The sequence below is a fragment of the Piliocolobus tephrosceles genome, chromosome 7 (genome assembly GCF_002776525.5).
Source record: "Piliocolobus tephrosceles isolate RC106 chromosome 7, ASM277652v3, whole genome shotgun sequence".
NCBI classification, from domain to species: domain Eukaryota; kingdom Metazoa; phylum Chordata; class Mammalia; order Primates; family Cercopithecidae; genus Piliocolobus; species Piliocolobus tephrosceles.
The window spans coordinates 123,658,116-123,673,680 of NC_045440.1; the positions used below are offsets into that span (position 1 = coordinate 123,658,116).

General features: G+C 38.5%; 1 protein-coding gene across 1 annotated transcript in view; it reads left to right on the plus strand.

Annotated features, from left to right (window-relative positions):
- The window catches only part of COL14A1 (collagen type XIV alpha 1 chain), a 250,092-nt gene that overhangs the window by 72,438 nt on the left and 162,089 nt on the right, over positions 1–15,565 (plus strand). The window contains exons 9-14 of the mRNA XM_023223077.1: positions 497–658; positions 3,776–3,927; positions 5,067–5,196; positions 6,601–6,746; positions 9,284–9,413; positions 13,483–13,622. Of these exons, the coding sequence (XP_023078845.1) occupies positions 497–658; positions 3,776–3,927; positions 5,067–5,196; positions 6,601–6,746; positions 9,284–9,413; positions 13,483–13,622 (860 nt within the window). The remainder of the gene's footprint in view (positions 1–496; positions 659–3,775; positions 3,928–5,066; positions 5,197–6,600; positions 6,747–9,283; positions 9,414–13,482; positions 13,623–15,565) is intronic.

Here is a 15,565-nt window from a genome sequence, read left to right on the forward strand (position 1 = left end):
CATTTAAAAATGATTCTGCAACTGACTTTTTGTAAAAAGCAATCTGATATGAAATGTTCCCCTTTAAAGTGGCAGATGCCTATAACCAAATCCAAGACTGCAAGTCCACCAGAACGAGGGAGGGTGACTGAAGCAGCCTCTCAGAAGGGGTTGGGGGAGTCCCAAGTGTTGTTTACCAGGACATAAGCACATAATAGCTTTCATCTCGTCAATGGTACATATGCTCGCTCTTCCCTTTTTTTGCTTATTTTCTTTCTATATGAATAACTTGTTAGAATCAGAGCTATTGTTTTGTGTTATATAATAGATATAAGATGATATTTTTTCATTTCATCAGTTTATTTCATGTGTGTGCATTTTAAATATATATATACAAGTAGCAGATGATGCTTTGACTGCAGTGAAGATTGACTGACTGGGTCAGATCAGGCCCACCACAGTCACTCTTTCCAAGGGGGCATAAAGGTCACCATTCTCCTGTTGTCCTCTGTGTAAGGGGTGAAGAACGCAGATTTGAATGAGCTGCAGGAGATCGCCTCCGAACCGGACAGCACTCATGTGTACAATGTTGCCGAATTTGACCTGATGCACACAGTTGTGGAGAGTCTGACCAGGACTGTCTGCTCTAGAGTGGAAGAACAGGACAGAGAAATTAAAGGTAAAGTGAGTGACAGAGCAGTCCTGTGGATGTCAGTATTACGGTGCACAAGCCTATCGTGAACTGGGAAAATTCTTTTCATTTTTCATGTTGGCTTTCTGAAGATCCCCTATTCCCCTAAGACCCGAGCCGTCAGAGTAGAAAAGGGAGTATATTAGCAGGCTTTGTGGAGGTGAAGGAGAGACTCTTTAAACACAAGATGATTTTCTCCATAATGTAACATTTACTTTTATTTAAAAATTAAACTTTTTAATTTTAAGATGATTATGCATTCAAATACAGTTTGTAAGAAATAATACATGGAAAGATTGTGTGTTCTTTACTCGCTTCCCCAATGGCAAAATCTTGTAAAGCTAATTACATTACCATAAGCAGAATGCTTGCCATTGATACAGACAAGATGCAGCACATTTCCACCACAAGGATCATTCCTGTTCCCTTTTATAGGCACCCTCACTTATATCCCTCTCCCGCTCTCCATAATCCCAGACAACCACTACTCCATCTCCAATATTTTTCATGTCAAAAATATTATGTGAATGGAGGTATGTGGTATGTAACCTTTGGGGATTGGCTTTTTTCATGCAGGAGAATTCCCTGGAGATTCCTCCAAGTTGTTGCATGTGTCAACAGCGCTTTCTTTTTAATTGAGTGTCAGATTCCATGATGTGGATGTGCCACAGTTTGTTTAACCACTCACACGTCGAGGGGCTCCTGGGTTGCTTTCAGCCTTTGGCTATGATGAATCAAGCTGCTGTGAATGTTCATGTAGAGGTTCTTGTGCAAACATAAGTTTTCATTTCTCTGGGATAATGCCCAGTAGTACAATGGCTGGATCATGTCCCAGTTGCATGTTTAGTTTAGTTTAGTTTTCATTAAGAGTGGCCTCCTTGCTACTGGACAGTGGTGAAAGTCCTGACTCACTGCTAGGTCTCCTCTGACACCATCACAGAGTGAGGGGGATGGTGCCTTATTACTCCCGGGTGGGGTTGAGGGTCCAGGCAGGCTCTTCATGTGGTCTCCTTTGATATCACAGATAGGATTGTAGGGGAAAATATTCATTACCATCTGCTGGGGATGAATATCTCTTCTCTGCTTGACCTCTCACAGCACCCTAGCTGGCATGAGGGGCTTGGGGTGGATATTAGGACACCCTATTACAGCCAAGAAAGGCTAGAAATTTTGGCTTCCCACTAGGCCTTTGCTGGCATGGGTAAAGGTGTGGCCACAGTTTTTTTCTGTGTTGATTAACTGCAGTAGAACAGTTATTGCCAAAAATGTTTAAAAAGTTTCAGTCTTGGTAGGCTGGCCATTTCCTGGTCCTTTGCTAGAGGGAGAAGATTTTGTTAGCAATTTTTAGTCTGTATCTGTTGGTATTTCTAGGTTGCCAGATACTTTAGCTCCATGTGTGGGATATATGAGTAAAAGGAAGTGAGAGCTCACTGCTGGGAGCTCCCGAGCCCTGTAGTTCTGCACTCATTGACCTTCTTCTTTCTACTTTTCAGCGTCTTCTTGTGCTTGTCTTTGATATAATTTCCAGAGTTTTTAGTTATACTCAGCAAAAGGAATAGAGTAAAGCACAGCTCTTCTCTTTCTGGGAGCAAATCCATCATGGATTTTTAAGCCTTGCCCCTCACAATATCACTGGTCTGCAGGTTACGCTTGCCTTATAGAGTTGTAATCTGAGAAGAGGGTAATATCCAAGTCTTCTTTTAAGAGTCTGGTTTTATTTGCTGCCTCTGTTGTAACCAGTGTGAAATGGTTCTTTCTGGCTACATGTCCTTCTCTCTGTCATCATTCCCCTTTCCCCAGGCTAGATCTCATGGGGCTGGGCTGGACATCCAAGCAGTATGATCCTGAACACATTTCTCTGAGCTTCAAAGCGAAGCTACTTTAGAGCTCAGTTTTTCCAAAATAGTCTACATGTGGTTGATGATACAGCATGTAATAAAGTATCATCAGGAGGCCATAGTTTGTGTTCAAAACAGTATTTTAAAAATTGAGATTATTAAAGTCCCTTTGAGTGAGTGCCCTTGAAGTGTGAGAAATTCTAAAGTTTTACCTCGTTATTATCATTTACATATTGTATCCCTCTCCACTTAGATTTTGCATGTCCCAAATTTTTATAGAATCATTTGCTTTAACATGTGTAACACATACAAAAAAATGCTTACATAGTGTTGAGCTCATAGTGGACATTTAGTATATGTTAGTTGCTTTTACTTCTTTAACATTTTTAGATATTAGTCACTTGTTGAACTGAAATTTTTACTATAGAACCTGTGTTCTCTGATGCTTAAAAACACAGACTCTTGTGTCAAGCCCAGATATCAATGTCAACTCTGATACTAATTGTGAGACCTTGGTCATGTTAGCTAACTTCATTGTGCCTTGATTTTCTCACATACGAAGTGTGAACAGTAACAGGAACTAGGGAGAAGTAGATGAGATTAAAAAAACAAAAAAATTCTAAAGACTCTGAAGAGTACCTTTCAATACACACATGCTTAGTTCATGTTTGTTTGTGTGTTTGTTTGGAGGCAGAGTCTCGCTCTATCCCCCAGGCTGGAGTGCAGTGGCACGATCTCGGCTCACTGCAACCTCCGCCTCCTGGTTCAAGCGATTCTTGTGCCTCAGGCTTCCGAGTAGCTGGGATTACAGGCACCTGCCACCATCCCCAGCTAATTTTTGAATTTTTAGTAGAGACGGGGTTTTGCCATGTTGGCCAGGCTAGTCTGGAACTCCTGATCTGACCTCAGGTGATCCACCCACCTTGGCCTCCCAAAGTGTTGGGATTACAGGCATGAGCCACCATGCCCAGCTGTTAATGTTTGTTTTTATTATTTATTAACAGTGACCTTAATTTGAGAAAGTTCTCTGGAGTCAAGAACTATATCTTATTTAAGTTTGGTATCCTCAGAACTTAGCGTAGTACCTGGCACCTAATAGACATTTAAATGTTTGAATGAACAAATGGATAACTGAATCAACTTATCTAAAGAGGAAAATCTTAGAGGCAGCATAAAATCAGTATTTATTTCTGTCTAATGAGATGTCTTAGCTTCATAAGAAATAACTTTGGGTAAGAGGTTTATTTGATGTGTTTCTTTAATTTAGCCTCAGCCCATGCCATCACTGGGCCGCCTACGGAGTTGATTACTTCTGAAGTCACTGCCAGAAGCTTTATGGTTAACTGGACTCACGCCCCAGGAAGTGTGGAAAAATACAGAGTTGTGTATTATCCTACCAGGGGTGGAAAACCAGAGGAGGTAATAAGGAGACAGTATTTTCAACCATTCTTTTTATTCTCTCGAGTCTTCTACAGTAGTGAGAACAAGGCAGAAATTTATGTATAAGATTATTCTGTCACAGACATTTTAAAGAATTTGACTGAAATGCATTTCCACTTGTTCATATTGTTCTCCCATATCTCTGAGTTATGGCAATTATATCTTTCATCTCTCCAAATAACGCTCAGAACTGGTCATGTATGACTTTCTAACACAATGTATTTTTCTTCTTAAAATTAGTAAGTTCTAAAGTAAAAGGTATCAGTAGCTAATTATCTGGCCAGGACCCCTTTTGCTATTTGTGCATTTTTTCTGTGTAGGAGTGATCTGAGCTTTCTGCCTCAGTGAAGTCTGTGCATTCCAAAGTACGTGGTCATATATGGACTACTCCTCCAAGCCTTGGAGTTTCCTGGACATTTGTAGGGATGAGTGCAATGGAAAAGCCATAATAAAGCAGCTGTGGCCAGCATTTTTTATGGCTTGGCTAACACAGGCGAGAACACCTATTGCCAGATGATTGGATCCTTCCCATTTCCTACCTTTGATACCACAATTCACAAGGAATATGTTAAAACACAATGAAATTCTTTTTTCTTTTTCTTTTTGTTGTTCTAACCTCTGACTGACCTCAGCATATTTCACAATGTTCTGTGTTATGGTAGGATTTATGATATTTTTTAAGCGTTAGAGAAGTAGATTGTGGCGTCTTAAATCATTTGGACCAAAAAAAAAAAGGAGAGAGATCCGAGTGCTTCCAATGATTCTTTTATTTTTCATGACTAATAAATCTTTTAAATGTTTCCCAAAGCTCTATGGAAAAATATCATGTTTATTGTTATTAAGTGGATGTAAATAGGATAATAATTAGCCTGGTATCAACACAGTTATTTCTATTAGATATGAATTAACAAGGGACTTCTGGACACATTCCATAAAAGGTACATCACTTCATGTAGAAATTCAAGGAGCGTTTGACTGCCACAGTGGAAAGGAGGATGTGGCACAAACAAGAAAATAATTCAATGAAATATTCTTGCTGGAGATATTTTCGCTTTTTGATTTCACTTCTGTGTGTAAGATATTCCATGCTCTCATTACTCAAACTGTTCTTTAAACAGGTGGTGGTAGATGGAAGTGTATCTTCCACAGTGTTGAAAAACTTGATGTCTTTAACTGAATATCAGATAGCAGTCTTTGCAATCTATGCCCACACTGCTAGTGAAGGCCTACGGGGAACTGAAACTACACGTATGTATTTAATTCTAGCCCACTTCTAACTTTGTGGAGTGCTGCTTAGGGGGCCTTTCTTAAATTGAAATTCTGCTCAGGTCGTGTTGATAGACATGCTGAATCAAATTCAATCAAATTCATAGAAGACATTTGTCGTGCTATATGTGGTACTTGTCCATGCTAGAGCTGTAGTCTTGCAGGTGCTATGTCTTGAAAAAGTTGTTATAGATCTCTGATAGGTTTAAAAGCAATCTTGGTGGTGAAGAGTACAAAAAAATTCATTCATTTATTAAATAAGTATTTAATAAATGCCTGTTATGAATCAAGAATTGTCCATGAATTTGTCAGTAGAAGTAGAGAAAAAACTCCATAGCTCTCCTGCTCAGTAGAATGCCAAGGAAATTATGTTACTGCTATCTTCATTGTTCATATCATTGTAGGTAAAACAAGCTTCTGAATATTAATGATTCCCTTCCTGGGTAGGATCATAGTAACACACAATGACAACATGCACACATAATACGCACACACACACGCACATGCACATGCACACAGAATCATGAGAAGAGATAATTTTTTAAAAAAGATCGAACATCTTGTAGTCATTTCTAATATTAATTGAGTTCCTATTACATGCGAGGCACTATGCAAAACTGCTCTAAAAAATCTGCCTCTGATAGAACAATAACAGTGTAAACAACACTAATCACAATGCACCACGCACTGTGATCATCATCTCTGAAATCTATTGGATTTATCCCTGGCAACGATCTCTCAGATGAGTGTTAATGCCCTCACTTTGCAGAAATATTTTAGTGACAATCCTTGTTCTCAAGGATGTTTTAGTGAGCCTGGGCAACATGGCGAAACCCGGTCTCTACAAAAAATACAAAAATTAGCCGAGCATGGTGGCACGCCGCTGTGGTCCCAGTTACTTGTGAGGCTGAGGTGGGAGAATTGCTTGAGCCTAGGAGGTGGAGGTTGCAGCCAAAATTGCACCACTGCACTCCAGCCTGGATGACAGAGGAAGAACGGGTCTCAAAAAATAATAAATAAAAGAAAAAGGATGTTTTAGTGTAGTAGGGGGTGGGAACGCAAATCAAGGATGTGCAAGTAGATTAGTGCAATGAAAGACTGTAAGCACTCTCATAGATCCGTGTACGAGGAGCTGGAAATGTCAGCAAAGTCCTGAACTTGACATTGTGGTTAGAAGAGTAGGCAGGGCCACACTGGGGAGAGTCTAGAACCATATTTGAAAACATATGCTGTTTTTCATCAGCATTGTTTAACCCGGGAGCTTGCAATTTATTCTTAACCCCTTTCTCCCTTCTTATGGTCAATCTTATTTCTTGATAATTTCATTTTTCTCAAGCACACATATGTAAGTGGCTCAATATTAAAAAAAAAAAAAATCTCTTGCAGTTGCTTTACCCATGGCTTCTGACCTTCTACTGTATGATGTGACTGAGAACAGCATGCGAGTCAAATGGGATGCAGTACCTGGGGCCTCAGGTTACCTGATCCTTTATGCTCCTCTAACAGAGGACCTGGCTGGGGATGAAAAAGAGGTAACCACCTGCTACCTACTACAGTCCTAGAATCTTTTATTTCCTTAAATAAAATAAAATTTTTATTGTAAAAATTTAATGTAGAAAATGTAGAAAATTCAGATTAGCCAAAAGAAAAAAGAATCACGTATAATCCCACCACCAAGAGATAGCCGTTGTTAACGGTCTTTGTCAAGCTTTTTAAAAGCAACAAATGGAAGCAGTTTTGTAGCCTGCTGTTTTCATTTTATTTATTGTGAATCTCGTTCCGTGTCATTAAAGAAAATTTTACGAAGTCATTGTATACACCCATAGTATTCTACTGTTGGTTTGAACAGGCCATGTTTAATTAATCTATGTTTTTGGATATTTAGATAGCTTGCTATATAAATAATGCTTTTGTGAATATTCCTAACATACATCTTTGCATAATTGTTTATTTCCTTAGGATAAATTCCTAGAAATAGAGTTTGTTTTTCAAAGGGTAGGCAAATTATTAAGGTTTACATTCAGTATTGCCAAATAACTCTAGAGGAATGTTATATATTTTGCTTTATGTAGTGCATAAGTGACTATTTTCTCTGTATGCACTGAATTAAGTTTTTTCTTACTAATTTGAGAGGTAGATAGACCTACATCGTTGGTGCAAATTTTTGAATTTATTCCATTTTAAATGATGAAACTTTGACCTTCAAATGACTTTCAAACATTTTAGTACTCATTTTTAATTTATAGGGGACAATAGCTATAATGCAGACATGTAAGGAATGAAGAGGATGAATCTGACACATGGAAGTGTAATGACCAGGGAGGGACAGTTAATAAGCAAAGCAGTTCAGAGAACTTGGTTGTCTAAAATTGTATAAAGCCTGTCTCTGACGACAGAAATCTTTAGGGTCAAAAAAATGGTGAATCTGAGTGTCAAGAATAGAGTATTGGTGACATGTGTCTTTTTATTTCCAAGGCTTAGACAGCTTTTGCCTATTTGAATTTAAAGTTGATCTAAATTATTTTGACAAAAGAGAGACTTACAAATGGTGCTGAGAAGATGCTCAGCCTCACTATGAAAGAGAAAAAGAATTAAAGGAATAGTAGTTTATAACCAATAGATTAGCAAAAAAATTTAAAGTCTGATAATACTGTGTATTCATGAGCACATAGGAAAAGAATCACTCCTGTAACTGCTGGCGGGCATGTAGTTTGGTACAGCTGCTTCGGAGGGTATTTTGAAATATTTCATCCTGTTGAAGATATATATATTTTTTGGAAATATAGGGAAACATCTTGCAGGCATTTTTCAATGCAGGCACTTGGTTGGAATAAGACATTGCAAACAACTAACATGCCTATTAATAGAGGAATGGAAAATAGTGATATATTTATAGAAAAGAATACCATAAAGGAATTAATGATGTCAACTCTGTCCTTGTGTATCAACATGGATAAATCTCAAAATGTAATATTAACACAGAAAAAATAGCAAGCTGCAAAAAGATTATGTTGATATGATCCCATTATGTGTGTTGTTAAACATACAGGATCATATATTGTTTATAGATATATCTATATACGTACAGAAGTACAAAAATGCAGCAGTAAGATATACATCAACTTCAGGGTGGAGGTGGTGAACAGAAAGAATGAGAAAGACCTTTTGTTTTATCTGAATATATTAATTTTTAAAAAAATAAAATCTGAAGTTGATATGACAAAAATTTGATATTTATCCAAGTTGAGTAATGGGTACATCAGTGTGTATTATATTATTTTCTGTGAGTTTATGTTATATATATTGAGATAGTTCAAAATTCAAAATTTTAACTTGATGATTAGCCCTGGCAGTCATCTGCCTATAGACTGTCTGTGGAGATTTTTTTTTTTCCTTCCAAAACATAAAACTATCCCATCACTCTATTGTCGCACAACTGAGAATGTTGGATAGTTTGACTGCATCCAGGGGTCAGAAAACGTGTTCAAGAATCAAGAAAGCAAATTGCCAAGTTGGGTGTCAAGGTGACTTGATCTCTTCTGAATAGTGGAAGTAACTTGCAATTCAACTGCGTGGATTCTCTTGTTGAATGGGGCCACAAAACTGGCCCAGTTTCAATTGAGTTTGAAGCAAAAACTGGGCATGTGGCCAGAGCACTGGTTAGAATTAGCCAAATAATGAAAGGTGCCCACTTGGCCTTGCCTCCAGCACACTGGCCTGGAGCTCACAGTCTCTAGAGAACATTCCTGATTCAATCTCACCCACCCTCTCCTGGGGAGCATATACTCAACATTGTTATTCTGGCTGGAGTTGCCATTTGTCCAGATGTAAAGAGTTATCCTAACACAGTTCACATGGTACTTTTCGACTTATATGGTTCCATAATATCTGTTCCTAATATAAAATGACACGAGACAATTTAAAAGTTATGACTGAAGCCTGTTTGATGGAGGGGTTGTGAGGGGATGTAAAGTCTTATCCCATGAAGTCTCACCTTTGTTCTGTTCCACTCCGATCAGCATGAATAATATGTATTGGCAAATGATCTAACAATATGTGTTCTTTTCAGATGAAAATTGGAGAGACCCATACGGATATTGAATTGAGTGGGTTGTTGCCCAATACAGAATACACAGTCACGGTTTATGCCATGTTTGGAGAAGAGGCCAGCGATCCTGTTACGGGACAAGAAACAACATGTGAGCAGCACAGCCATTCAGTTGGGATGCTGTAGTAAAAGCCCGCATGAATGTGGGGATTCTGAATTGGAACTACTAGTTAGGTTGAAACCTCTTAAAAGCTAATTGTAATTTAAAAAATCTCATATTCTATTTAGGGCAGGGAAATGTATTTTTTATATATTGTATTATTATAAATGATACGGTTGCCAGAACCGAACTTCAGCATCCTCCAGATAATTCCACCTGTGTCTTTCTTTGTCTAAATTCAAATGCAGGTCAGAATATAGAGGGAAGAGTGTGGGCTTTGCAAGATAGCAGTTGAGATGGGAATCTCAGCTCAACTCATATTTTAGCTAGGTGACAATGGGTGAGCAATAAAACTTTTTTGGTTGTATAAAAGGAGGAGCAATAATTTTACAGCATGTAGTTGATATAAGATTAAATACAGTAGTATATGTGAAAACATTCAGTACATAGTTACTGAATATCTGTTTATTTTCCACTCATATCAAAATTAACAAACGTTTTTCCCTAAAAATCTTTGCTGTATTTATCTGAGCCTATTACTATTGTAATTCATTTTCAACTGAGTAAAAATTTTATTGGTAAGGCTAATTTTGGCTAGATGTAGGGAATTCCTAGTACTTTTTGGGAAATGTATGTATTTATTTAAAAAATATGATATAAACAAAATATTACTATGGCATTCTAATAATACCACATACTATTAAAATATGGCTCTATTCATGATCTTTTGAAACATAAGAAAGTGCAGAGAGACTTGGGGTCTTGCTCACCACTCTTCTTCTGGACTTGGGAGGAGATAAATAGCACAATTTCTACAATGCCTTTCTCGTTAAGATTCCATTTGGGAAAACAAAATAGAAGTTTAATGATAAAGAAGTTTGCACACATCCATTCTGTGTTAGTCAAGGCTATGTTATTCTTGCTCTTCAGAGAAAGACCAATGTAATTAAAACAACAAAGAAACAAACAAAAGCTCTGGGAGAGCCCAAGAAAGAAAAAGAAAAGAAATGAATCATGCTACAAAGCATCTACCACATAAGTGAATTCTGGGACTCTAACCATTTGAAAGAAAAGCTTTCCCCAACAGCCCATCTCTCTTTCACTCAGAGTGTTCACTTATTTATACTTATTAAAACATGTACAACTCCTTCCCATGATTAGCAAAAAGCTCCTGAAAAATGATATCCTAGATACTTGTTCCTGAGGCTGGCATTTTTATGTGCAAAGTAAATTAGACATTATTCCATTATATTGCCAAATGTAATGGAATTCCAGAAAAATTTAGAGCCAGATGTGCACACTACTTAATTATATTGCTTTTTTTTTTCTTTTCTACACTTTCTCACTAGCACCTTAATTATTAAGAGAGTCACTAACTCCTACAAGATCTTTATTGTCAAAAATCAGTATGTATTGAATTAATGAAAGGACTGGGCTTTGAGGTTAGGAAACATCATGCTTGGTGGCTATGGCTCGTAATTGTCATTATTTGTCTTCAAGTTTTTTGCTTTGTTGGCTCTATCAGCACTGAGTTTGTGGGATGAGAGAGTGAGTAAGAGAGAGAAACAGTGAGAGAGGAGAAATTAGCATCCTGGTTAATATCATGGGCTCTGGAATCAGTTAATCAATTTCTTAGGTTAAATTCGAATTGCTCTTCTGTTCCTACTCACTGGGACATTGGCCAAGTTACTTCAATTTTGTGATCAATATAATGGGGAAAATTGCAACTTTATCCTTGCATTCTAATGTAAGAATTTAATAAGTTAACATATGTTATGTGTCAGACTCATGGAAAACACTCAGGAAATGTTAACAATTATTTTTACAATAAGCCTGTAAAGAGCTCATGAAACTGTCAAAAATTATGGAAAATTTTTAATTTGTTGAATTAGATAGAGGTCCTTGAAGAGGTTCAAAAAGCTATGGAATTGACAGTTAGGAATCTGCAGAAATACCAATACCTCTTTAAATAATTTTAAAGCAATAGTAAGATGTTTATTTTTATTTGTCTCACAAAGCCACTGTGATTTATTCAGGTCAAATAATTACCCATTGATTCAATGAATGTTTATTGAGTACTCGCTATATTGGGAATAGATCTGAGAACAAAATGAAACCAAAGTATCTAACCCCCTGAGATTACAATATACTGAGGGAGAGAGACAATAAACCAGAAATATACAGTGAAAAAAAAATAGGGCAGAAGAAGGAGACTTATAGTATGGGGGTAAAGAACTGTTTTACATGAGATGATCATAGATAGCTTCATCAAGAAGGTGGCATATGGTCAGAAACCTGAAAGAAGCAAATACCAGCTATGCAGATATCTGGGGGAAGAGCCTTGAAGGCAAAGAGAAGGCAAGTGCAGTGGCCTATGAATGAGCATGCATGGCAGGTTCCAGTCACAGCTAGTGGCATGGAAAAGGCACGGAGTAGTAGGAGATGGAAGCAGTGAAATGGCAGCAGACCAGTCATGTAGGGCCGTAAAGACCACTCTAGGCTGGCTGCGGTAGCTCACACATGTAGTGCCAGCACTTTGGGAGGCCAAAACAGGCAGATCACCTGAGGTCAGGAGTTCAAGACCAGCCTGGCCAACATGGTGAAACCCTGTCTCTACCAAAAATATAAAAACTAGCAAGGTGTGGTAACACACGCCTGTAATCCCAGCTGCTCAGGAGGCTGCGGCATGAGAATCAGTTAAACCTGGGAGGTGGAGGTTGCAGCAAGCTGAGATCCCACCACTGCACTCCAGCCTGGATGACAGAGTGGGAAAGGAATGGAAAGGAAAGAAAGGAAGGGAAGGGAGGGGAGGAGAGGGGAGGGGAGGGGAGGAGAGGGGAGGGGAAGAGAGGGAAAGGGAAGGGAAGGGAAAGGAAGGGAAGGGAAGGGAAGGGAAGGGAAGGGAAGGGGGAAGGGAAGGGAAAGGAGAAGGAAGGGAAGGGAAGGGAGAAGGAAGGGAAGGGAAGGGAGAAGGAAGGAAGGAGAGAGATGGGGGAGAGGGGAGAGAGGGGAGAAAAAGAAAGAAAGAAAGAAAGAAAGAAAGAAAGAAAGAAAGAAAGAAAGAAAGAAAGAAAGAAAGAAAGGAAGGAAGGAAGGAAGGAAGGAAGGAAGGAAGGAAGGAAGGAAGGAAGGAAGGAAGGAAGAAAGAGAGAGAAAGAGAAAGAAAGAAAAGAAAAGATCGTGCTAAGTACTGCGGGTTTATGCTGAGGGAGTTAGGAGCCATTTTGAATATTTTGTGCAGAGAAGTGAAATTACCTGACATTTTAAAAGAAGCACTCTGGCTGCTTGCTGAGGAATAATTATATTAATAGTAGGGGAAAGATGGAAATTGGGAGATTGGCTGGGAGACCATGGCAAGAATCCAAGCCAAGAGGGGATAGTGGCTTCTACCAAGATGGTGGCAGTGGAGGTGAAGAGAAGGGGTCAGATCTGGATGATGGATTAGAAGTGGGTTGCAAGAGAAAGAGCAATCCAGGAGGCTCCAAGGTTTTTGACCTGATCAGTGGGAAGGATAGAGTTTCTATTTGCTCAGAGGGGAAGACTGAGGGAAGAAGAATTAGGGGAAGGCATCAAGAGTCACTGATTCCGTTTGGACCGGTTAAGTTGGAGTTGCCTAATAGATACCAACGTGGAAATGGTGGATGGGCATCCCCTCATTTTACATGTGGGAAATTGTGGAGCTGAGAGGTAAAGTGGCTTTGCCAGAGTCACCTGGTAATTGAGTGAACTAGTTAAAATTTTATTTCAAGTTACTTTGTTTTTAATCCATTAGGTTTCTTACTTACATCAGGCTAGAGTGATAGGCACAGAAAATTTACCTAAATCTTATTTCTAACATTGTGTAACTTATTACTGCTATTTATTCTCTACAAAGAAAACTTTTTTCTTTGCTAATTAGAGAACATTATTGATTTTTATGAGACAATACTGGTTATTTCAGTGTTATAAATTATTATCTGGGTGACACTTTTCATATGTAAATTAAAGTCAAAGACGCAGTTTCTTTTTATGTGTATGTAATTTGACATTTTAATTATTTTCTCTTCCATTTATGGCCAAGTGGCTTTAAGTCCACCAAGAAATCTGAGAATCTCCAATGTTGGCTCTAACAGTGCTCGATTAACCTGGGACCCAACTTCAAGACAGATCAATGGTTATCGAATCGTATATAACAATGCAGATGGGACTGAAATCAATGAGGTAAGTTCTGGGACATACTGTATATTTTTTAGCTGGTGGAGTGCTAGTTATTGATGACTACATAACCAATCATCTCAAAGCCTAGTGGCTTAAAATAATAGTAGTTATTTATTGTCTCTCATAGTTCCTGTATGTAGGTCAGGAATTAGGGTGTGGATTGCAGTTATCACTGGAGGAGGGGTGCTCCCCAGTGAGGTTAGAGCCAGATAGTGACTGAAGCTGGAGCCATCTCATGGCGTCTTTACTCATGTATCTGGTGCCTGGTCTGGGGAGACTGGAACAGCTGGGAGCTGGAGCAGGTCTCCATATCTCTAATTAGACCCTTCGCACAATGCCTTCAGCATGCAGCTTCAGGGGAGTTGGCTCAGGAGTCCCATGACACATGTCCAGAGAGAGAGAGAGCTAAGTAGAAGCTGTATCACTATTCATGACCCAGCCTCTGAAGTCACTTGATATCACCTCTGTCACACTCCATTGGTATGAGATGTCACCACCTTCGCCCAGATTTATAGGTGGGGAGAAACACAGATCCTACCTGTGGTGGGAGACATGTCAGTCACAGGATAGGAGGAGCATATAGAGAAGAAGATATTCACTGATGTGGCCGTCTCTGGAAAATGCAGTCTGCCACAGGGGTTGGGGGTGGGGAGGGTGTATGTTCATGGAAGCATTGAACTAAAAATAATGTCACTGTTGTCTAGTTTATCCTTCTGCTTTTGAGTAAACTGGCATCTAAAAGGCTCTAGTTAGATGAGCCTAAATTTAGCAAATAATTTGAGTTTTATCTAAGAAGTACTTTCAAATAATGGAACTTGTTAAAACCCATGAAGATATAGTATCTTGCATGCAGTGACTAATACTTTCAAAAAGTGTTCCCTTGGAAATGTGTTTTACCAAAACAGCGAGGTTATTTTTATTTTATTTTCCCTTATCTTCGTCCAGTAAGCTAAGACAAAGAGAGAAATATGTTAGATTGCATCATTTCTACTTTCTGACCAAATAAAGCAAGTGTTTTTATATGCAGAGACAAATTTTTTTCTAAAATTAAATCCAAGCAATATTTTACAAAGTGCATCCTCGTAAGGGACCTTGTGTAATGGACAGGCAGTAAGTACACATTTGCTAACATAGAAATACTGTTCGATATGCTTCATTAAGCCTTTGTGAATCTTGAGAGTAAATACTCCTGAAGAGTCTGGTCATTCGGATGAGTTGCTCTGTTTTTGAAGAGAGCAGCCTGGAGCAGTAAAAAGATTGAAATAAAAAAACACTGAGCTATAGGTGTCTCTTTGTCACTGGTACTACATAAACTACTTTCCGAAGGCTCATAAATTCAACTGTGTAGGAGGATGAGGCAGATAATATAAATGAGTGAAGCATACCATTAAATCTGTAGAAGCAGACGCACCTGCAAAGAAATACTGTCGTGTTTTGCTTGACACATGAGGCTAACTTAGGCTATATATATATGATATATATATAATATATAATGTATGTGTATTATATATCTAATATATTTATAAATATATAACATTATATTATGTATTACATATTATAAATATATTAATATACATATTTATAAATATTATAAATATATATTATATATAAATTTTTGAGATGAAGTCTCGCTTTGTCACCCAGGCTGGAGTGCGGTGGCATGATCTCGGCTCACTGCAACCTCTGCCTCCTGAATTCAAGTGATTCTCTTGGTTCAGCCTCCCGAGTAGCTGGGACTACAGGCATGCACCACTGTGCCCAGCTCATTTTTGTATTTTTAGTAGAGACAGGGTTTCACCATGTTTCTCAGGCTAGTCTCAAACTCCTGACCTCAGACGATCTGCCCTCCTAGGCCTCCCAAAGTGCTGGGATTACAGGCATGAACCACTGCTCCCAGCCTAACTTAGGCTATATTTTGTCTTCCCATTTTGAGGACGTGAATGCAG